Raw genomic sequence first — 25,017 nt, 5'->3', positions numbered from 1 at the left:
TGGTTCTGGAATAGTGCTCGGAGATCAGAGCTTGTGAGTGACGGTGGGAAATTGTAAACGAAGAAGGAGGTGATGGCGGATGAGGAATGTTTTTTCCTATGCTTGACCTGCTCCCATTTCTCGTCTTTCTCCAATGTACTCGGCTGCCAGAAGTTTTTGTAGGGAGGAGGTGGAGGGGGGGGGGGGGTTTGGGTTTCTCTATCTCTCACACATTCTTCTTAAGATCTTAGTTGCATGTATGATATGATTTCTGCAGTTATCTATTATAATATAAGTAAAAGAAGTGGTTGGGGTACACTTCACACTTCTAATTCTCCTTTTTGAGCCTAATTCTCCCTTTAATTAATCTTCTAATTTATATATTTTTTTTTAATAATTAAAATTTAGATAGGCCGACCTATTATTAATAAAATATTAAAAACAAATCTTTTTATATATACAACCTCTCAACCAAAAAAAATCTACGTCTATTCTTAAAAAAAAAAAAGAAGCTATAATATATATATAACAAATATAATGTTATGTACTTATAGTCCAGTAAAGCCATCAATATTTATTGTTTAATTACGTATCCTTGTTAAACTTGAAAATAAGGTTAAATGAACATAAAGAATCCGGATAAGTAATATTTAAGTATAAGGAGATATGCAAATGGATTTGGAAACCGAACAAATAATAATAATTTATATTATCTTAAAAGAAGGATAGTAAGTAACTGCTCAGTGCCGTCTTCCGCGGATTTTGAGCCCCAATACCTCGACGGTGTATGGAGGAGGTTAAGATGTAAGCAGACCTTACCTCTACCTAAATAGAGAGGCTGCTTCCGGTTCCTACCTAAATGGTAGAAAAGGCCCTCCAACCTTTGCATGGGATAAGGATCGAACTCATGACCTCTGTCTCCAGAGACAAAGGTGTTTACCAATGATCCAACCATGCTGCTTACATCGTAAAAGAAGGATATATACTACAAAGTTTTTAATTTAGAGTGATAATATACTTTTAAAAAGACCTCTATATTCCTCTACATTCCTGTTTTAGTTTATTGGTAACTATTAATAAGTATTATATATAATTAACAAGTTACAAATAGTAAAATCATTTACGAATATGAACTATATGTAGACTTAATATTTCTTACTGAAATTATATATACTAATGAAAGTTCTAAGGGGGTGTTTGATGCCCAGAATAAAAAGGAGAGACAATGAATAATAAAAACTCCATTTGTTTGTTTATAATAAAAAATGAAAATGAGAATAAAGAAGTGATAGAAAAAAAATTTTTGTTTTATTTTGATTATATTATATGTATTAAATTTATTATTTGGAAATTAAAAAAAATATTTATATTCATTTTCTGTAGCTAGCAAACAACATAATTTTTTTTTTTTCAAATACTTTTTATTTTTCACGCTATTTTTATTTTTTATTATATTTTCATTACCCTTCTTAAAAATTCATACTATGGAATACAAGAATGATGGTTAATATGATAGAAATAATGGTCTATTTCCATATTTTAATTTGGCGGCAATTCTTCACTAAAAGATTGCTTTTACCTTTTCTTTCTTGTCATTGACTCCGCCAAATGAGCAAAAAGAAAAAGACCAGCAAGAAAGTCTTCATTGCAAAGTACAAACGAATACATTTTAATTAAATTTTTAAATAAGAAAATTACAAATATTCCTAAATTTCAATTTCAATTACACACATTTAAATTGAACTATTCAAAGAGGTGATGGAAGTGATGTTGGGTCGGCTGATGATGGCATGTCTGGCCCGACCCGACATCCTTCCAACATGAACACCACATCTGACATTCCTGGTCGTTCAGTTACGTCGGATGTGGTACAAAGTAACCCAACTTTTAGACCCAACAAGAACTCTTCCCACTCGGATGACTCTGGGTCAAGCTCGAGAAGACCTGGTTCCAAAAGTTCCGAAATTTGACCACGTTGTAACTGTCTCTTCACCCACTTTACGATGTCCTCGTCGTGATTAAACATTACGGGGTTTTTACCCGTTAGAATCTCTAGCAAAACGACTCCATAACTGTACACGTCTGCTTCTTTAGTCATTTCCCCAGTCAATGTGGCCTCAGGAGCGACATACCCAAGTGTCCCTATCGGGCTAGCGGTTGTGGATGTCGATGATTCGGCTAGTGTAGGTACAGTTAGCTTATTGAGACCAAAATCGGATATATGAGCTTCAAAGTCAGCATCAAATAGTATGTTTTGTGGTTTGATGTCTCCATGAACCATTGGGATTGAATGAACAAAAGCTAGCCCACGAGCGATTCCAAGCGCAATCAAATGCCTCATTGGCCAATTCAAAACATGTCCATCCTGATGTGATGCCTCTTGTAAAAGAGTGGCTAAGTTTCCATTTGGCATGTAGTCGTAAACAAGCAATCGCACGTTATCAGACCGGCTTGCAAAATAACCCCTAAGAACAGTCAAGTTCCGGTGTTTCACTTTCCCCAATGATTCAGCTTCTTTCTTAAACGTTGCTTCCGGAACAGAAGTATCTGGAAGCCGACGAATGGAAAGTACCGTCCCATCTGCAAATGAGGCTTTGAAAAGAAGCCCAAATGTGCCCCGGCTCAATACATTTTCTTCATCAAACTGTCTAGTTGCATCAAGGGCATCCGAATATGTGATTTTATTCTTGAAGATCACTAGTTTCGGGGGGCCGTTATCTCCTCCGCTACTATTGTCTCTACCTGAGCTTCCACGTGCCGGGCTGGGTTTCTTCACTTCACCAGATTTCCCCATTTTTGACATCTTTCTCCGCCACCGAAAAAGCACACATATGTACCCACAACACGAAAGTAACAAAAGCAAACCACCTCCAGCAGCCAAACAAATCAAAAGTATTAGTTTCTTCTTCCTTGAAGACATCTTTTTCTTGCACTTTCTCTTTGTTGGCTTTCCACATAAACGGTTGTTCATTTCGAATACTGAAGGATCACTAAATCGTGATCCTAGCATCCTCGGTATCTCGCCTTCCAAATCATTACTCGAAACGTTCAAATGTTTCAAGTTACTAATCATCGAAATACTAGTTGGGATTTCTCCTGTCAAATTATTTGAAGATAAATCCAAGTCTGTCAAGTTAGACAATTTCGAAAGGGAGGCTGGTATGTGTCCAGAAATACGATTTGAATCCAATAACAAAGAACCAAGAGACAAACAATCAGAAATATTTTCAGGGATTTCACCGGTTAACCCATTATGACTTAGATCAAGCCTTTTCAAATGAGACAGCTGTGAAAAAGTCCCTGGAATTGAACCAGTTAAAACATTATGATCAAGTTCAAGTACTTCAAGATTCGAAAGATTACCAAATGCAACAGGAATGGAGCTACTAATCCTGTTATCCGAAAGAGAAAGCATGACTAAGGACGAAAGGAAAGCAAACTCAGCGGGAATATCACCCGAAAATGAATTCGAGGACAGGTTCAAATACTTCAAACTTGACAAACTACTAAACCCTTCAGGAACATCACCAGAAAACCAATTTTCTTCCAACGCAACAACTTTTAAATTCGGTAACCCGAATAACTCAATAGGCAACTCACCAGAAAAACTCTGCTTGCTTAAATCAAGAATAGTTAGACTTCGCAGATTCCCTATATCGGCGGGAAAGTCACCCGAAAACCCACAACCACTCATATTTAACTCAGTTAAACCCGGTAATTCCCCTATAATATTAGGAAACTCACTAGAAAAGTTATTATAACTCAAATTCAATGAAGTTAAGTTGCTAAGCTGCGTTAATTCGCTAGGCAAAGGTCCGGTCAACCAATTTTCGCCCAAATTCAAAGATTCCAGCTCGACAAGGCTCGAAATATTCGAAGGTATCTTTCCATTGAAAAGATTTCTTCCGAGTGACAAATACTTTAGCCTCTTTAAACCCCCAAAAATATCCGGAATTGGACCCGAAAACTTGTTTCCATAAAGATCAACCAAATTCAACGAACTACATTTTCCAATATCAGTTGGAACTTCACCAATCAATGAATTATTCGCCACAATAAACTCCTTCAAATTCAACATATTCCCAATTTCGCCAGGCAGCTTTCCATAAAAGGAATTACCAGAAATATCCACGCTTTTAAGTGCGGATAAATCGGTTATCCAAATCGGAAACGTTTCATTCACGTGATTGTCGTGAATGTCTAATACTTCAATTGACCTTGACACATTTATAAAACGTGACGCACTATTATTATTATTAGTATCTAACAATCCCGTGAGTGCATTATTTCCGATTTTAATACTTTTAATTGAATTTTGTGAATTTAATAACAAAGATACTGGAACTGAACCTGATAACGAGTTTCCAGAAAGAGATATAATTTGAAGAAATTGAAGTTCTCCAATACTCATTGGAATCAGTCCTTCCAGTTTGTTATCATTTGCGCTGAATTGAATCAGATTCAGACAGTTGCCTATAGCTGAAGGTATTGTACCGAATAGCTGATTCGAGTCGAGAAATAAGTATTCCAAGCTCTGAAAACTTCCGATAACCGGCGGAATCTGACCGGTTAATGAATTGAAAGAGAGATTAAGAAACTGGATCTGAAATGTAAGGGAGTTATAAGGGAAGATGTTTCCCGACAATGTATTGTCGGAAACATCGAGGTAACGAATGTTATTAGGTAAACTGTTAAAGATTTCACCGGAAAGTATATTATTAGCAACGTTAAGTACTAATAAATTTGTTAGATTAACAAATGCAGGCGGGAGACCGCCTGCGAAATAGTTGTTTTGTAAATAAATAACTCGTAACAGGGTGCATTGTGACAAACTCAACGGAATGGATCCGTTGAATTTGTTACTGTGAAGACTCAGCTTACGTAACTGGCTCAGCTCGGATATCTGGCTAGTGAGTAAGCCAGATAATCCGAGCCGAGGTAAGCTGAGTTCACGAACTCTATTGTTGGTACCACAGGAAATGCCGCGCCAGTCACATGGCGCGCCAGGAGATGAGGCATTCCATGTGTCTAATGCGCCCAATGGATCGCGTATATTTTGTTTTAAAGATAATAAGGCTTGTATCTCGGCCGTTGATGCGGTGGAGATGGTGGTGGTGTAGAGGAAAAGGATGGTGGTGAGTAAAAAGAAAATAGCCGTTGGCATGGGGAATGGGTTATGGAGCGTAGTAAGTTAACAGGCATGGCAAGAAGAAGAAACAATGGAGAAAAGTGGAAGAATAGACATATATATGTATGTAATGTAATGTGACAATGACAATAATACATATAAACAGAGTTATAGCTAGTGAGTGTGTTTTCGGGTCCTTGTCTATGTGTATCAAAGTGGTTTATTAATGGGCCAAGTGGAAGGGGTTATGTTCTTTAATGAAATACTTTGTTATTATTTATTTCTTTCTCCCTTTTGTATAAGGAAAATGAATGAAAAATTATTTAAATGAATCTAACTAGTGGGGGAGTAAACGTCAAATATGAGGTCTCGTGTGTCAAAGATATACAGAAGATGGGATAGGATGTATATCACTCATATAGTCTGACTGCTCATTATGACCATTATGTTGTACATCATTTATTTCACAGCGTACAATTCTTGTATATTCATTTATGGTAGGTGAAATACTACTTCCACAAAAATAGAGTACAATCAAAGCTATATAACACTATGTGTATCCCAACCAAAATAGTGTGAGCCCCATGTCTGTAATGGCAAATATGGTATAGTAACAACAGGTCCCCTGTTATTAATAATCTTTCCGTTCTAAAAGATTATCTAATGATAGTTAAATTAAGATAAAAGCAATTAGTAAAGTTGTTAACTTAATGGAAATCCATTTTCATCCTTATAAGGGTGTTGTCTCCTTTTCTACCATTTTTTTTATATAAATATTTATAATAACTAAGTTTTTTATAACAACATACTAATATCATTTCAGGGTGGATGTATAGTCCTTTGTTTATGTTGAATTACTATCTGATGTTGGACGATTTTACCATGATGATCGTTCACCAGGTTAGGACACACGTCCCATGGGAATCCGTGAATGGATATTGAAGGAACAACTTATTCGTATATTCTTCATAGTTTTTGTACATGGGAGCAAACGGGAGAGACAATTGAAAGACTGTCAAGCACATAACAAATAATCGTAATTCACTATAGAAGCGAAAAGTGGATCCTTTACCTACTTGACTTGGGTCTTATAGAACGAGAAGTAGGCAGCTGGGGGATCGTCAAATAGAGCGTATAAATGTAATTCGACCTCCAAGTGGGATTTGCTAACTAAGTAACAATGGACATTACTTATAATGGATTTAAAAATATCAAAAATAAATGTGTATAGTCAGTATAAAAATGGTATATAATAAATTGAATAAATGAATGTTAAATATATTTATATAAATATATAGAAAATACGCACTTTATTAGGCTAGGGTATGTATACCACTGACCACATGATAATTTTTTTCTTTGTAAATTTTGTAAAATATGCAAATATTAGCGCAAGGGTAAATATCTTTTTTTTTCCGAATATTCAGTTAGTATGTGACATCAGGGAAACCTCACCGTATAATGGTGAAGCCTTGCATGTACCTTAGACAACGAGATGTTGACTATGATCCGTTACAAGTATTCAGAGAAAAAAACTCCAAGACTTGTCATCCCTAAGGATCGAACTCAAGACCTCGGGTAAAACCTGAGATGCCTCTAACCATTTGAACTAGTCTATCTTATCCAAAAAAAATGTACAAAGCCCAAAAGTAAAATACATGTAATTAAACACCTTGTGAACGTAATGAATATTTTGGTCATGAACTCTTGAGTTTGCTGCTCATTGTACATGGTAAATCACAGTTTAGAATCTTGTACTAGTAACACTTTTGGCAAACTATAGTAAACAAATTAAAAGGCAGCCCTTTTGAAGAGTACAAACCGGAAAACATCATTGGGGAACCTAATCTAAATTATTCTTCTAGGATAATTTACACATAAGTGTATATATTATCGATAGCTATACTATTAATTGACTCAATAATTGTACGAAGGATAAAGAAATGTTTTATGTCCTCTCGAGGAAAAGATAACGTATAATTTACACGTTTACTTTGTAAACAAATTATATCCAAAAAAGTAGTACGATGCAGGTTCAAGATAGCTACTTGGACACAAGACTCACATAATATGTCGAGGAAAGCCATAAAAATAAATCGAGAAAGCAAGACAAATGTGAAAAATTGTTATTGTAATTTGTAAATATGAACATTGGACATATTATTTGGATAATGTGAAATGTCTCGAGTGGGACCTGAGAGTTGAGACTTGAGAGTGGAAGATGTTTTTGATTAAAATAACATGTAGCTAGTAGCAGTGGCGAAATCAGGATCGCAAATGATCCGTAGTATATTTTTTTTTTTTTAGCCTCGTATCGCACTAAAGTGACAATAACACCTAAATTGTTATAACTTTTAGTACTTTTAAGGATTTTTGTTTTTTTTTTTTGTGGGTTTTTACAAATTTTTGGCACTTTTGGAGTATTCTTTTCATATTTATTAACGCAAATACATCTTTAGAAGTTATATTGATAGGAAGTTTTTTCGAAAATTTAAAATTAAATACATTGACTGGTATCCAATATTTATTTGACCCGTAGCATAAAAAAATACATCATTTTTCAGAAAAGTTATACAACAAAAATTAATAGACCCGTAGCCCAGACTACCCCTATTTTTAAGTGTAGTTCGCCAATGGCTAGTAGCTTATATCTGAAACTTTTAATGATATATGTGTTTGACCAAATAACTAAAGTTTATAGTTTATGAGTATAAAGCAAACATAAATAGACAAATATATCAAATCTAAAAGATAATACATAATTACTTGAAAGGTATTTATATAATTTTATTTTCCAAGAATTACAAATTATTTTCAAAAACTACTTCAAGTAGCTTATGATTTTGAAGTTTGTTAAGACCATAAGCTATTTAAAATTTTGTAATCACATAAAACTTAAAAGCTTGAGCTTATAAAAACGATAAACTCAAGCTCACATATAATAAACTCTCATAAGCTCTACGTCAAAAACATCCGTTGTACACGCTTTTTTTCTTAATGGAGTATATTTTTATTTTGATTCGAAGTGTACTAGTATATAGAAGTTCGCAAAAACAAAAAAGAAAATGTTCATGGTACAACCCAACTTAGCCCATTTTGACCATGACTCCATAATATGACCCGTCTTATCATTCTTATTGAAATATGAAACCCCAGTAAATTTTTCTCATTTTATTTGTGAATTTGACAAAAATATTACGCTTTTAACAACTTTTATAAAGTTCAAACTATAATAATCATGTCACATTACTTGCGACATAATGTAATTTAAACTTGACAACTAACAAAGTAGATTCAACCAGCTTTACATAACTGTTTCAAAAATGAAAATACACGTAATATTTATTTTAAAACTTTATAACTTGTGCAAAAAGGGCGAACATGGATATCAAAGAAGAGTTCATGAGTGTCCATTACCCTTCCATCGAGCTACACCGTCATCTATACGAGATATTCTTTCCATGTCCCATATTAGAGTCACTTTATATACCTATAAAAAAAAATATATAAAACGGTAAGTACAATTACTTAGTGAGTAAACGGGATCTATATCGTAAAATGAATGCATATTCTAGTATTTCTGGTACATAATCAGAAACATATTCAGATATGTATTCTGAGTATAGCCTTGAACATGTTTAGACATATATTCTAACATATAAGGAATTCTTTTTCTAATAATTTTGTAAATGTACTCTAACGTACATATAACATGTGGCCTACCCCATAAGAGAGATATCTAGATCGATCCCATATGGAGTTACTTTCTTCTAAAATATAATAGGTAGGTACTCTCATACATGTCTATATGCATTCCGAGTACTATCCATTATTTCTATTCTGTAATTTCTAGAAATTTATGCATTCAAATAAACATAACATATGGTATACCCATACGAGAGAAATCTAGATCGATCCCGTATGAAGTAACCTTCTAATAATGCTAGGTACATATCCTCATACATATCTAGATGCATTCTGGATATTACCTATCATTCTATTCTATCCGTTACTCACCTCATAAGAAGCCCGTATGCAACAATGGGAAATCTTGCACATCCTTCTATCCAATGGCGGAACTTGAACAATTGCTATGGAGGAGCGGAATTCAATGAGACATAAAATTTAGCTTTGTTAGAGAGGCTAATACGTAAAATGAAAATTATTTTTGAAAAATATATAAGAAAATTGGTATTAAAAATAAAAATTTGGAGAGGCTGGAACCCCCTTTGATCCCTTAAAAGTTCCATCCTTGCTTCTATCACCTATTGCATACAAGTCACATAAAAGCATATAAGACTATATACATACCATTTAACATATCATATAGTCAGTTATTAACACTTAGCAAAAATTGCCATTTTGCTGTTCTTGACTAATAAAGCCATTCGATTATACTAACTTGTAGTATATTCATAATTAATCTACGGCATCATATTAATTGTAGCCCAGACTTTGCCATATAATTATATACTACTAAATCATATGACAATATATTACTAAATAATCATCTCAAATTATTTATAGCTAGTTACCTACTGTTATTTATCTTGGCACAACATCTTCTTTGAGACCTTTAATTATTTGACTACAATGATTTGCAAGGTTAAGGTAAATCAATCCCCTGTTAACATTATGATTTCTTAACTCAAGATTTGTTTATCAACAATAAATTTACTAAGACTACTTAAATAGTTTTGAGATGATTACTATTATTTTTCAACCAAAACCATTATATAAAAAAAAAGGGCTTAAACCATGTATAATCTGAACAATAAGTACAGAAAGAATTATACCTTGTAAAGTCAGCTTGGTGATTTCAAAGGTTGTAATCATCTATTTCTTTTGAATGTAAATTACTGATTTGCGATTTCTTAGTTTTCCTTTTTAGTCGGTTCATCTCCATTGATACGCACACACTCACTCTATTCTTATCTAATTTTACCCCTTAAAACCCACACATAGATATACACGTGTGATGATAATGGCTGCTAAGGATTTCTTAAACAATGACTAATTGTATTTCAAGTCATAAGAAACTTTTATTTTATAATGACTAGTCCTTAAGAATCCCATTTTGATGTATTTGACTTCTTTTATTGATAAAGCTAGATACCTCATATCATATCACAAATAATACCAAATACCTTATAAATTATTATATAATTTATTAAAAAATTTTGTTTTAATTTTTTTTTTTTGTTTTTTTTTTGGATGTTACAATATATCTAGCAAAAAAAATTAAAAGAATGAATGGTCATTTTAGATGCTATTTTGTCTCTAAGATTCGGTCAAACCAAAAAAAAAATAAAATCGATTACATATGTGATCGACTACAAATGATGAAATGAATGACTAGTCCTTGCCGACTTCGGCATATGTGTTTTAACTCTAGTGAGATAACAAGAAATAGACCTCAAAGTTCTAACTTATTAACTCAACTCTATATAACTTAAGATTGAAACATGACTAATGGCAATGTTAGTTATACAACCTACGAAAGTCCATGTAGGCAAGTATATATGTGAAACAACTTTAAAGGAGTTAGTTAATTGTGAATTTTTATAATACTGTATAATGAAAAATGTTGTTGTTCTTTTGAGAACTCTTATGGTATTTGCGAAGGAGGAGTAAAATAGTTTTTCAAAAGAACATGATATTAGTAACAAAAATATTGATTAATTTATTAATTTATCAAAACTTTGTATTAAATACTTACTAGCTAAATAACTTGGGTTTAACCCAGGATTTTAATACAAATTTTGTTAATCAATAATGTTTATTAAAACAATAATTACAGGTTTGTTTCAGAAGTATATGAAAAGTTGATATGTTAAATACTAATTGAATATGATGTAATAAAATATTTTAGCATTAACTTTATGTCACATAAATGAGTAAACGTGATAAAATAATACACGAGAATGAGAAAAAAAAAGTTATAAGCATAATAATGTACTAAAACCTTTAAATGGATATCGGACAATTAACTTTTCATTTGTTCTATACCTTCAAATTAAAGAGAATGAAGTTTTTTATGAAAATTATTACTTACTCATAGTGTTCAAGAAGAAAAATCATTATAAAAGCTAAAAATTTCATAAAATAAACACAATTTCATAATTATATTTCTTTAGTTAAGTTACAATTTAAAAGAAACTAATAATTAAGCTACAAATTAAAATATACTATGACTCTATATTATTAATAATAACATTAGCATAATTATTTAATAATCGTGAAAGACTACTCGTATAAAGGAAAATTTGGCATAAAATTTGTAGGGTCTTGATTTGTTATTTGTAAGAGATATACGGAGTATTAATTTAAAAAGTAATTTGGTTTCCATATTAGATTAAATTATACAAAGATCAAAAGAAAAAAAAATCAAAATATATATGATGTCATGAATTTTTAAAACACTTGTAGGAAAGAATAAATATATATGGTATAAAGCTTCTAGACATCATAAATATTTGACTAAAAATCAAAAGATTTTGTTTCTAGAAGTTGCAAACATAAAAAAAAAAAAAGATTTATGATGTCATGAATTTTTGTCTAAAAAAATTTATAGAAACAATTGTCTTTTATTTATATATAATAGATATAGTATTTTATGAAGTTTATACGATATGATGAACTAAATAAATATATATGGTATAAATATCAATTCCCATTCTAAAAAGGAACAAAACTATTGATTTTTATCACTTTAAGGCCGTTCACAGTCGTCATTTTTTCAAGCTTTTTGTCCCTAATTTTAAAATCTAGCGTTCGCAACGAAGCTTTCTAAAGCGTTTTCTGAAGTAAACATAAACTTATGTTTTCCGAAAAAAAAAGAGAAGAGAAAACGCCTTATTGTTAGGTGGGTGATTGTTAGGTGGGTGGGCTTGGGTGAGGACACATGAGAGTTTTTCATTCAATAATAATAAAAAAAAGGGTTTTGTTATAATTTTAGGATATGATAAATTATTTAAGACGAAAGAGGTGTGGTACTACTGATATTTTTTGAGATATGAAATGAAAAAGAAGTTATGTAACGTTGACGTGACAATAAGAAAGAAGTGGAAAAAAATTAGAGTTGGATAAGACGAACCATTTATGGCTGATTGGCCAAATAAGATCAAAACATCATTATTTGATAAAAATTACACTATACGTCGAAAACTTTATAGGAACAATTACTTGCACTGAAGTCTTCTCTTCCATACTCAAAAGTAAAAATTGTACTTGTAAATTTGAAGATGACATAATTTAGGTTAACTAGCAATGCCTATATTTACAGATAGTTTGCTGATCACTGGATAAGTGTTTAATTTTTATTTTTTTTTTTACCTTTTAAGCTATAAACATTAAGAACATCAATCTTTTATCAGATACTGACATAATTGTTCATCGTAAAATCTATCTAAACTATCATCTTTTCATTCAAGAATTATTGTAGGCAATCATTATAATGATAGTTTATTGCCTTTCAATATTTTCATTCGATTTAAAGACATTATATTACATAGGGTAATAATTATTGAGTTGGCAATTATAACTTATAAGTCTTGATGTAAAGGAGAAAATGAACATACCTGGAGATATGGGCGAGCAGATACACATACACTCATGCACATGTGTAACTATTGATCCAGCAAGTCCTAAAGAATAGGCCACTGAAACATAACAGCAAGGCCCAACCAAGCCCTTCACTTTTACAAGATGTAACAGCCCATTTATAGTTTACAACTTTACATTGTCATGTCAGCCTTTTAATGTTGTTCAATAACTTTTTTTAACTAACGACCTAACGTTGCTAATAAGTTAATTTCCTCTCATGCTTTAATAATTTCGCAATGAAATTTTAAAATGTTGCATTGTTGCCATAGTACGAAAAAAAGAAGTAAACTTTTGTATTGTCAGAGAACAGATGTGGTTGGATTAACAAATTGACTAACCCATGATTAAAGAATACCCCCCCCCCCCCCCCCCCCCCCCAAAAGGATGTTCAATTCTATATATCCTTACTTACATACTAAAGGAGGGTAAGGAAGTTTTTAAAAAAAAGTTGTGTTGTCAAGCATTTATCTATGCCACATTGGAATGATGACATCAAGGCTGATGATTTTTGTGTGTTTTTTGAGGTGTAAGTAGTGTGTGTTGGAGGTGGATTGGGCGGGGGGATTGATTTTTGAAATTAAAAATAGATACATGTGAGAGGTGAGATAGTACTGGGGCAGGATATTAAAATGTTTGAAGAGGAGAGAAAAAGTGATCTTTTATACACTTTTATTTACTCTTTTGTCTCCAAGATCAAACTCACAAATCAAATAAATCTCTTTCTTTATCTTATTCTAAACTTTCTGTATACACTTTTACTTTTATGTTGTTTCAGGAACTAGATCTTGATTACTATGAAGAATTTAGTCGAAGTTTGAAGATTAAAGAGAATCAACAAAAAACTGGTCATGTTTCGATTTTCATTAGAGGTGAAAAAAATCAAGTAACACTTCACCTGGGGCTACTCTACAGTAAGTTCAATTTATCTTTCATGATTTATGATTTTTTAAATCAGGGTTTCAAAATAAAGATTTGATTCATCTTTTATTAATTAAGTATATATGTATGTGTATTTGAGTTTCTATTTTGTTGATTCAATATTTTATAAAATTTGCTGATTTAATCATTTATAAAATTATTGTAGGGTTAGGGGTTTATGGAAGGTTGGTCGATCTGGTTTAGCTTGGCTTTTCATGTGGGTATTATTTATTTATAAGTTTTATTTCATTTTGATATAACTTTATGTGACTAGCATTTTTATTGCATTATATATTGTGGCAGATTCAGGATTATGCAAAGAAATTTGAAGAAATCTAAGGTATTTTTTGTGACTAGCATTTTGATTGTCATAAAGTTTTTAAACTTGGTATGTTTATAGATTTTTATGTACGATTTCTTTTATTTAATCTTCTGGTATTCTTTTTACATATGGTTCTAATAATTGGTTTTATTATAAAGGTTTTGAATATATAATCTTTTTTTGAATATTTATGATTGGAAAGATTTTGATCGTTATGTTTTTTATTTTCAGATTTCAAATACCAGTATAAGCCTAAGTGTGTGTATTGTGATTGGTTGTGACAGGAAGGATGTAAAGTTCATGTGAATGAGAGAGATTTAATAGAGCCAAACATGATTGTAGACGAATTGTTACAACCCAATAGTTACGACCATTGAAGGATTGAAAAGGCTTTCAAGGTATATAATTTGGGTATTTGTTTATTATATTGAATTCTTAACCGACGAAGGAAATCTACAGATTTTGTTTTCATTAATCATTCGAAGTTCTTTAAATAGTGATGTTTCTGGTATGGTTTTATATGTTCAGGTTTTCACAAAGTGGGTTTTAATACTATTTTTGATTTTAATGTAGGATAACTTGATTGTTGTACTTGAAGCCGTATTTGAGAAGGTAGGTACTACAGTGCAGAGAATTTGTAGATATAAGAGTGCTGGGGATACACTAATTTGGAATAATATATTAGTATAAAACCGTGAAGTGCTTATTGAATTGTTTGATAACATCTTATATTATTGTCTTTGTATATATAGGTGGAAACTGTCGAATTTGGTTGTGATGGGGCTTTAACTAGTGGGTGGAACTGGTGCCTTGACTGGGACATAAACCGGTGGATGATCTGAAGCCTTGACTGGGGAGTTAAACTGGCGGATGGGCTGAGGCTTTAACTGATGGATGAACTTTCTTGCAAACCTATATTTTTTATTCAAACTTTCTTGAACAAAAAGATTAAAGATGGTTAATATCTAACATTCTTGATTGTATTTTTTGCAAAAACCATTGACGCTAAATGCTGCAGAGAACAAGAAGGCGGTGTCACAACCAAAGAAGAAAGCAATTCGCAACTCGAAGATATTGATGAAGAAAAGGTGGACCTTGCAGATGTTTCAAGTATAGAAGAGCAGGTACAGGAATGAATCACTTCTCAGGTTTTATGATACCAAAGCCCATTTGTGATCGTTTTTTGTTCAAGGTGATGGACTGAGGTATTTGAGATAATAAGGTCTTATTGAAAGAATCTGATGCACTCCGGAAAATGAGGTACTTTCGGGATTTTGATATTCTTTTAGTGAACTAGATTTTGTTGTTATTGATGAACACGTGCTTAGAAAGTCAATTTTGCGTTGGTTAGTTGAAGTATTTCTTCCTTTTTTTTGCTTTTTATTTTTATTTTCTGAACTTCTTTTTGGCAGTCATATTTTAATATAAATGAAGCTTCTGGCCATTTTTCAAGAAACTGGAAATTAAGAGAGAAGAGAGAAAGATTTGAGCTATAAAGTGATTGTGGCATCACTATTGTAGTCGACTGAATCATGTTGTGGTTGAGCTAATTATGTGGTTTATTAATATAAAAAACTTTTCTTGAAATAGGCCATTATAGAATCCGGACTTTTAAGACTTCATGCATTGCTAGCAGCCAACTTGCATGTATGAGCAAAAATAAAGATTAGGATACAAAATGACGGGTTCTGTTATGTTTTGCTGTAGTGGTGGTAAATCTTGAAACTTTAACTAATTCTGGGCATTAATTAATTGTGTATGTGGTTTTCATTCTCAAGAAATCGAAGTTGTTTGACATGGAAACTACAGAGATAAACTTAACTTGATGGGTCAAAATGGGCGGGTTGGGTAAGAAGTCTGAATTTCAAATACTCTTAGACATATTTAGCTTAATGGCTTACTTCTTCATTGTCCATGACAGGAAACTTCAAAGACCGGTGATCACCAAACGGTTATTATTATTGGAAAAATGATTTTAATTTTCCAAGTTATAACAATTGATGAGCAGACGAAGGTCAGAGCCAACAGAGAACAAAGAAGGGAAGACGACTACTGTTAGAGGCAGGAAGTCCAAATTTTGTATATTCACAGGCATATATTGCATAATAGCTGACTTCTTTGTTGTTCCTAGCAGGAAACTTCCAAGACGGGGGATGGTCAGATGGTTAAGAGACCTAATGGTTTACAAGAAGGTACATTATTAGATTCGTGATATGTTGGGTTAACCAGACAAACCCGTTTACTATTATTGGTTGGGTAACAAGACAACATGGATGAGTCAGGTTGTGAAAACCAGGTTATGGGACCATCATTTTGAATAACATTTGCTGAAAATAGGGTTTTTAAAGTGGGTCAAATGCAAGTCTAATAACAGGGGCTAGAGCTGTTTGTTGGAGTTCCAACATATTTTCAAATGGTCACAACTTTTTAACCTTACATCCGTATCTGAGGAATGAGCTTAAGCCTCTGTTGCCTTGACTTGTTTGAACCCACTCATCTACCTATAATAGATATTATGTGTTGTTAACTATCCTGCGTGATACACGGGGCTATACTCGACTCAAAATTAGCAAAGGCTAATGACACCTATAATAGATATTTTTGTATAAGTATACACATAAATATATATATATATAGAAGCAGTGGGACTTCTAAATTGGTTGCCACGTAATACATTGATTTCTCTCAAACGGACTCTTAGACTAAAGATGGCAACATGGGTGGGTTGGATACTGTTGGATGAAGCTGGCAAGATGAAAACGATTAGTTAGGGTGTACGGAATTTGAATTCAAGATATGAAGTATTAAGGTAGTTTCAAGGAGATACATATTTTTGTATACTTATACACCGTCTGGTTATTTTCTCATTACAAGCCTTTGAAGCATATATGGCCACATGGGTGTGCTATTACTAAAAGCTGTATTGGTTAAAAGGGCCGGTTTTGGTAATACATTCTCTGAACTATTTTTTGATTTTATTCTTTTGACACTTTCTAAATAAAACATGAATTAATACATTAGCCATTGTAAATATTGTTTCCGGTCCATATTTTGTTGAAGTCTGACTCAGTGATATTATTCAGCAAGGGTATTTTTTTGAAATTACAGTCAAACGGATGCTTCTAGAGGTGACAAAGTGGGTCTGGTGGGTCAAAATCATGGGTAAGGGGTTGACTTCTTATAAATAGCAGGATCCATTAACAAACTCAGTTAAAATTTATATCTAATTTCTGTGCTTAAGTTTACTATAAGCACAATTACATTCGGAAAACCAATTAGGAAAATTAGAAGTTGAAGATACCCATGATAGCCTGGTTTTCTTGGATGGTGGTACTTTATTGCATGTACCACTATTTATATTTTTTTGTCCAACAAGGTACAAATGGTGGCTTCGAGCGCTAAGGATTTGGTTTTGGCACTGAAAGAAACAGTGCGATATGGTCTCTTCCTTCACACTTTTGCTGAGACTTTTGTTCCACTTGATGAGTTAATAGTCGCTTTGGGAGGACACGAGAGGCATGTTTACATTCTGCCTATATAAAAACACATTTCTTAAGGTGATTATATACAATTACCACGGCCTTGATTGTCAATTAAATTGTTGGTTTCATGCCATTTTCTGTTTAGTTTATCACTTTCAATCCTTAATGAGTTACAAAACAACAAAATGGAGGGCTTTATTAGCAAGGTTAATACAAAATCTTCAATGTTTCTCACTGGATTCAAGACACAACATACAAGATACAAGTTTGGCTCTTCTTATGCGTGCAGTTGTCTTGGAATCACATTGTGGAATAAAAAGCAAGCTATTTGGAACCATTTGTAAATCTCGCTTATTTGTTTAGAATGTATGTGCATATGCTTTGTACACATATTTGTTTAGACAATTTTGAAAACTTCATCTTGTCACCAACACTTTTATGATTAAGTGAATGTTACCAGTTTTAAAACTGTAATTGTAATAGGTTAAATATGTATATTTATGTATATAGAATATGTATATGGTTAATATTTACTTTTTCCCCTATGGGAATATACTGTCTTTAGAGTTAATTTTGTCACAATTTATGAATGGGTTTTGTTACTTTTTCCCTATGGGTTTTTTTTTCTTTGGCTATCAAAAATCTGTCCCAATCTCATGGCATGTTTTTCTGGGTTATGCCAATTTGTAAACAGGTCATGGCCTTTGGCAGCAGTGTTCAAAATTAGATTTTATAAATTTTTGATATATGAAATGGTGACTGCAAGTAACAATTATGTTTATGGGCTTATGAATTTAGTAATTTATTTGGATTTTAATAATTGTAGAATGTGGATAAATGATATGCATATGGGTGCTTTTAGGTGACAAGTGGTTATTTATTTTGAAGTTTTTGATAGAATTCGTCTATGGTCATTTGTTATGTTATGGGAATTGATAGTGGTTTTTTAATTGTGCTTTGTATGAGGGCATGATTATTACTAATTTTTATTATCGAAAACTACATAAACTTTTTTTATGATCTTACTTAACTCAAACAATAATTATATAATATTTAAAAAAAATTACTCAAATATCTCCATCCATATTGTATGTGGAAGTTTTCTTTTAATGGTATAAAATAATGAAAAATACATAAATGGAGAGTTTAAACAGATTGAATGAAAACATGGACGAGATAAAACAAGAAGAGACATGTGATGATTATGAATTTATAATCATCTTCAAGTTTCAAAGATACCATAGCTTTGTCAAAACAGAACTCCAAAACTTCTTGCTTTTTAAAACTAAATAGTATTTATGTAAGTATTAGATCTCATTAATCGCTTTTCTTTCTAAGATACTAAACTTTTAAGCTAATTACTATTTTTCACAATTTATTTTTTTTGTATTAGTTTAGTAAAAACGATTTGCATAAACTTAATCGCGTTTTACGCGGGAACTCGTAGTATCAACCTTCCGTCTTAACATATTAGTATTTCTTAGTAATTGGTTTTTATCTAATATATTAAACTTCTAAACTAATTATCTTATTTTCTCAAATTTAATTTTGTATCAATTTACTAAAATCGATTTTTAAAAACTTACTCACGTTTTTCGCGGGATAAAAATCTAGTAAGTATATATAGAGCATGTTAATGACATAATACGTAGTTAGATAAATAATACCTAGCCAGCCCCAACCATTTTAGTTATGTAGAGTCCAAAAGTTGAAAACGAAAGTTTGAAATAGCTCCAAGAAATTTATGACGATAAAAGGGTTAAGGCTATACGAAGAAGGATTCTTTAAGTCTGCTGGAGAAACGTTGAGCTTTTAGTTATGAGGTACTCAGAAGTAGCCTAACTAGTAATTCTGTGGCCATTTCCTAAATTTTTTTTCTTAACCATCCCAAGACCTTTACCCAGTGGCGCACAAGTTCTAATATTGGGTGAACAAAAGTGTCTCAGCAAATAATGGGGAAAATATCATAACATGAAGTGATAACTTGTTATTTTATTACTTTCTTGAAATCACAAAAAAGTACGAGTATTGTATTATACTTTGAAACAACACATGTTAATTTATAATCAAGTAGCATACCTATATGGATTCGAAAATATTCAAAAATGATATAAGAGGGGATGAAAAACAAGATACCATATATTAAAATCTTAAGGTAATCTCTAGTATCTAATTTTTAAGTACCAAAATACTACAAGTAATACCACACTTGTGTTAGATTTTGGTAAATATGAGACAAAGTATCCGTGCATTGCGGCGGTTAGATGGTGGGGGTGATAGGTCTTAGAGTATGATAGATAATAGGAGGTGATAGGTCATAGAGTGTGATAGCCAAATGCCTTAGTCGTTCAGGCTCCGCCCGCATATTTAAAAATTCGTCAAAAGTATATTGAATGACATCTCTAATGAAAGAGCATAAAATTTCAAGAACACCCATGTAATTATTATAATCTATCGATGTACAGTTTTTGAGATAAATTTTTTTGAATGAATTAGAGAAATAAAATGATTTATGGAAGAAAGGGAAAAATAAGTGGTTGAGATTTGAAGAGTGAGAAAAAAAAATGAGTGGTTGAGATTTAGTATTTAAGTTTAATGTTGAAAAGTTGAAAGTTCAAAAGTGGATTTGCTTTATAAGAGCACCGCCAATGTAGCTAGTATTGGAGTGTATTCAATCGTATTGACGAGCGTATTGGGTTGCTCCGTGGTGGGAAATACGGAAGCTTTGGTGTGATTATTTTTTTAATTTTAAAATCAATTTATATATATATATATATATATATATATATATATATATATATATATATAGATATAGATATTTTTGTATGTGACTGTGTGCGTTTTGTGCATTTTCTGGCAAGAAGTTCGGCAGCAAACAGGGGAGGAAAGGACGAGGTTGAAGACAATACATACATATTTATATATTTCAAAAACTATTTAAAAACTATTATTATTATTATTTTTATTATTAATTTATTTAGTATTAATATTTATTAAAAGTTTAAAAATAAATATTTTGGCGTGTATTGGAATGTATTAGGTATTGGGTGTAAATTGAGGATAATGTATTGGAAAGAGAATTTTCTAATATAACGTTGATGTGACAGTGTTTTGGTTGGTATTCACCCCACCCATTGGGGGTGCTCTAATATAGTATAGATAAGGGATAACTGCAGAAAATAGAAAGCACCTTTCAATCAATTCACGAAAATAGCAGTGACCTTTAAAAGTTTTGTTTTTTAGAAATGAACTTTCATTTATTACCGGAAATAGCAACATTTGACACGTGGACAAGGTGACGTGGACATTTTTTGATTACGTGGCATTTTTAATGACGTGTCATTCTTTATAACACAGAAAATAGAAAGGACCTTTCGAACAATTTACGAAAATAGCAATGATCTTTAAAAGTTTACTTTTTAGCAATGAACTTTAATTTATAGTCGGACAACTCCAACACCTCGTTGGTGTTGGATGTGGAGATGGTTTTTTCTTCGATTTCTTCAACTAACTTAGAAACAGTCGACAATTTGTTCGAGTTCGAGAAACCTCTGGACCTTCGCCATCTAGATCTATTTCATGTGCGGATAAACTCTTCTTAAACGAACCAAATCTGACCTATGAAACTCTCGTCTCACCGGAACATCCGCAGGATCTCTCTCTAACGAAAACAAAGACGTTTTGACATCTAGTTTTAGAGGTTTTAAAACTCGAGATAGACGAAGAAGATATAGATATATGTCTCCTTTATGATCTTCATACACAGCTTCTCAATGCTTGAAAATGGAAGAGACTCAACAAAAATCAATGAAAAAAAGGGTGAAATTAGCTTCAGAATATAATGAGGAGAAAAAAATACCATGTCGGAACCGAAACCGAAACGAAGCCAATTTGGGGGGAAATGACATGAATGATAAAAATTAAATAGTAAATAAATAAACTATAATGTCACGTGATAAAAAATGTCTACATCACCATGTCCACGTGTCAAATGTTGCTATTTCCAGTAATTAATGAAAGTTCAAATCTAAATAACAAAACTTTTAAAAGTTACTGCTATTTTCGTGAATTGATCGAAAGATGCTTTTTATTTTCTGCAGTTATCCCGCCTATAGATAAAGCATACCTATGTAAACCACATGGTGGCTCTAATATAGTATTCCCACCCATTGGGATCAGACTTTTGCAACCCAAACGGTTCCTTTGGAGTTCGGTTTAACTCTACAATCCCAACCAACTTTGCAACAAAGAAAAGGCCTCTCTAAATGAATATCTTAGTTAAACGGTGTAAATCTGAATTAAATACTCGTTTTAGTGAGCAGTAAAATTTATGAACAGTTTAGCCATTTGCATATTTTTCCAACTTTAAAGCCATAATTAAATATTTTCCCAAATCAAATTTGTATTTGCCATTTTCCCATTTGTAGTTTTGCCGAGGGAAAAATAAAAGAACAAGATAACAACAAGCAGCATGATTCTGTTTCTGTTTTTCTCTATGTATATATGTATGTATGTCGTGCGGCTGGTTTGGTCCCCACTATCCCTATCATCCCAGCGCACATCCAGTCAGTCACTCCAAAGACCAGGCCAGCCAGAATTTAACACCATAAATAAATAAAATTAAAATTAAATTAAAGTCTTAAAAAACAATTTCCACCCTTATTTTTCATCCCTTTCCAACATACGTTTCCTCCCTATCCAAAACCGAAAAACAAAAAACCCCACAATTTACAATCCTAAATATCTCTATTAAATTTTTGTTTGCTTGATAATTAAAAAATGGCGAGCAGCAGAAGAAATAGATCGGAAAAAGTAAGAAAAATATTCAAACAATTTGATTTAAACAAAGACGGTGGTTTAAACAGAGATGAAATGTCAGCCTTAGTTATCGCGGTAAACCCCAGGGTTAAATTCAGTCCTGAACAAATCTCCGCTATTCTCGATGAAGTTTTCCGTACATATCATGATTTTATCGATATCAATACGGGTCTAACGTACGACGGTTTGTTACGTACGTATGATGACGGTGCTGGTGACGTGGACCGTGATTTCAACGCCCTCGGCCTTGATGCAAAACAAATTGATGACGTTGTTGATGACGATGATGAAAATAATGACGATGAAGATCATCATGTTCGCGGTGATGTAACGGAAGAACAAGCTTCCACGTCATCATCTGTAATAATGGAACGTGTTTCGTCGTCCGGGAACGCTACGCATCCTCGGGCGACAGCAACCAACCATTATGGGATTGTGTTTGATGACACGTGGAAGCTAGTTGATGATTTGGAGATTTTGATCAAACGGTTGAAAGTAAAACAAGGGAATAATGGGGAAAATGTGGAGGTTTATTCGGACCCCGGGTGGTCTAGGGAGCTGGGCCCGGGGTCCGAAAGTGCAGGGGAAAATGGTAAAAAAGTTGTTTGGGAAGAAAGTGGGAACGATTACGCGGTTTTTGTAAAAGAGTTGGTTGCTTTGAGGTCTAGGGCGGATGGGGCGAGGTCTAGGGAAGAGGCGTTTGATGGACATATGGCCATGGGTCGCCTTTTGTATGATCAAATGTTGTTTAAGGAGGCGTTGTTGTGTTTCAAGAGGTGTTGTGAATTGATGCCGGCTGACGTCAGGCCGCATTTTCGAGTCGGGAATTGTTATCATATGATTGGGAGATATGGTGACTCGAAAAGTGAGTTTGTTTTGGCTTTAGAAGCCGCGGAAGCCGGAGGGACTCAATGGGGTTATTTGTTGCCACAAATTCATGTGAATCTTGGAATTTCGCTTGAAAGTGAAGGTATGGTTTTAAGTGCTTGTGAGCATTATAGAGAGGCTGCGATTTTATGTCCTACACATTATCGCGCTTTGAAGCTATTAGGGAGTGCTTTACTTGGTGTAGGAGAGTATAAGGCGGCTGTTAAAGCGTTAGAAGAAGCGATTTATATGAAGAATGATTACGCTGACGCGCATTGTGATTTAGCTTCTGCCTTGCACGCAATTGGTGACGATGAGAATGCTATTAAGGAGTTCCAAAAGGCGATTGATTTGAAACCGGGTCATATTGATGCTTTGTATAATCTTGGTGGGTTGTATATGGATATGGGAAGGTATCAACGGGCTTCGGAAGTGTATACTAGGGTTTTGGGAGTTTGGCCTAATCATTGGAGGGCTCAGCTTAATAAGGCGGTATCGTTGTTAGGTGCTGGTGAAACTGATGAAGCTAGAAAGGCGTTGAAAGAGGCGTTAAAAATGACTAATAGGATTGAGTTGTATGATGCGATTTCTCATTTGAAACAGCTTCACAAGAAGAAACTGAAAGGGAAAGGAAATGGAAGTGGAAATGGGGATGAGGTATCTGTTGTAGTAGAACCGTCGAGGTTTAAGACTGCAGGGGAAAAAACAATATTAAGGCAAGAACTCGCTACTGCACTTAACATTCGGGCTTTTCAAAAAACAACAAGGTTGACCCGTTGTGATGTTGATGCCCTTAAAAAGGAAATGAACGAAAAGGAGACTCCATTGGTGTATTCAGGCAATGGTTTGCCTGAAAAATCTATACGTAAGGCGTCTTTAGAGATTGTCCTTAGAAGGCTACTTAGTTTCTTGAAGCCCGAAACTTTTATAGGAGCTGTGAAGGCAATCAACCTCAAAATCCTCACGGTTCTAGATGAATCAGAATCAGGCCGGGTTGATTTGGGTATGTTTTTTGCAATTCTAGCTCCTATATGTGGAGGTACACCAGAGAAACGAAAAAGGGTAGCATTTGATTCACTTCTTTGGCGACCTGTAAACCAACAGGAAGCTAACGGGCTAATTAAAAAGATTGATGTTTTACGTTATATAAAGTTATTGCGTTCAATCCACATTCCTACTCAAGGCACGAGCGAATTGCTAGAGATTCATGGAGAAATGGATAGTTCATTGATATCATTTACAGAGTTTGTTACTATGTTTGATGACCCTGATTGGGGTTTTGGTATAATGTCGTCGCTGTTAAAGCTTGAAACTTCAGACAGGAATCGGCATGGTAAACAATCATGTAGTGTTTGTCGATATCCAATAATAGGATCAAGATTTAAGGAGATGAAATCACATTTTAGTCTTTGTAGTCAATGTTACAGTGAAGGAAAAGTGCCTTCAAGTTTTAAAAACAACGAAGAATATCGATTTAAAGAGTATCCAAAAGAAAGTGATGCAGTGAAAGATAAGTGTTTATGGTTTAGTAAAAGCTCTTCAGGTACTACTAATTTGTAGCTTTGTGTGTATTATTTGATGCGTGTATATTCTTTTAGTTGTTTGATTTGTGATATATATAGGTCGGAAATATATGTTTATAAATCTAATGTGCCAATGTATGATAATATATCCCGAATTCTTTGTTTAACAACCATCAACATGTTGTATTCTTTTTCATTTGAACCTTGTTTTCGACATCATAAGTATTTGACATGATTCTGTCTAATTCTTGCTATCTCTATGTATTAGAACAAGTTGAACCCCTAAGTATCTTTAAACGGTTTAATATCCGAATAGGATTGATTAAGACAGACCCTTTTTCGAACTAGGCCATGGAACTCCCTACGACAGTCCAG

At 33.1% G+C, this 25,017-nt stretch overlaps 3 protein-coding genes and 1 long non-coding RNA gene across 6 annotated transcripts; 2 read left to right on the top strand and 2 right to left on the bottom strand.

Moving 5' to 3' along the window:
- Nucleotides 1-1,536: 1,536 nt before the first annotated feature.
- On the bottom strand, nt 1,537-5,280 carry LOC122589698 (probable LRR receptor-like serine/threonine-protein kinase At4g36180). Its single transcript, XM_043762021.1, has one exon. The coding sequence runs from the start codon at nt 5,141-5,143 to the stop codon at nt 1,727-1,729; it is 3,417 nt and encodes a 1,138-aa protein (XP_043617956.1). The 5' UTR covers nt 5,144-5,280; the 3' UTR covers nt 1,537-1,726.
- Nucleotides 5,281-8,323: 3,043 nt separating this feature from the next.
- Nucleotides 8,324-10,114, bottom strand: LOC122589704. The gene is made up of 3 exons (XR_006322308.1): nt 9,904-10,114; nt 9,125-9,372; nt 8,324-8,597 (listed from the first exon to the last, which is right to left on the bottom strand). It is a non-coding gene; the product is annotated as an uncharacterized LOC122589704 (long non-coding RNA).
- A 3,282-nt stretch (nt 10,115-13,396) lies between these two features.
- On the top strand, nt 13,397-17,865 carry LOC122589258. Of its 3 annotated transcripts, XR_006322243.1 has the most exons (9): nt 13,397-13,623; nt 13,797-13,847; nt 13,934-13,970; nt 14,237-14,350; nt 14,526-14,564; nt 14,705-15,076; nt 15,145-15,212; nt 15,874-16,144; nt 17,329-17,865. XR_006322243.1 is itself a non-coding variant. In XM_043761525.1 (4 exons), exons 2-4 carry the CDS (start codon nt 15,953-15,955, stop codon nt 17,776-17,778), a joined length of 531 nt encoding a protein of 176 aa, XP_043617460.1. In that variant the 5' UTR covers nt 15,085-15,212; nt 15,874-15,952; the 3' UTR covers nt 17,779-17,865. The 3 variants fall into 3 exon arrangements, 1 of the variants encoding a protein (XP_043617460.1); XM_043761525.1 differs by lacking the exons at nt 13,397-13,623; nt 13,797-13,847; nt 13,934-13,970; ... (1 more) ...; nt 14,526-14,564; nt 14,705-15,076 and having other exon boundaries at nt 15,085-15,212; nt 17,329-17,468; nt 17,580-17,865; XR_006322244.1 differs by lacking the exons at nt 13,397-13,623; nt 13,797-13,847; nt 13,934-13,970; ... (3 more) ...; nt 15,145-15,212; nt 15,874-16,144 and adding an exon at nt 16,648-16,761.
- Nucleotides 17,866-22,090: 4,225 nt separating this feature from the next.
- Nucleotides 22,091-24,864, top strand: LOC122590269 (uncharacterized TPR repeat-containing protein At2g32450-like). Its single transcript, XM_043762597.1, has one exon. It carries the CDS (start codon nt 22,214-22,216, stop codon nt 24,677-24,679), a length of 2,466 nt encoding a protein of 821 aa, XP_043618532.1. The 5' UTR covers nt 22,091-22,213; the 3' UTR covers nt 24,680-24,864.
- Nucleotides 24,865-25,017: the final 153 nt, after the last annotated feature.

The sequence above is a fragment of the Erigeron canadensis genome, chromosome 2 (genome assembly GCF_010389155.1).
Source record: "Erigeron canadensis isolate Cc75 chromosome 2, C_canadensis_v1, whole genome shotgun sequence".
Classification (NCBI taxonomy): Eukaryota; Viridiplantae; Streptophyta; class Magnoliopsida; order Asterales; family Asteraceae; genus Erigeron; species Erigeron canadensis.
The sequence above is the reverse complement of the archived record's forward strand: the minus strand, read 5'-3'. Positions and strand labels throughout refer to the sequence as shown.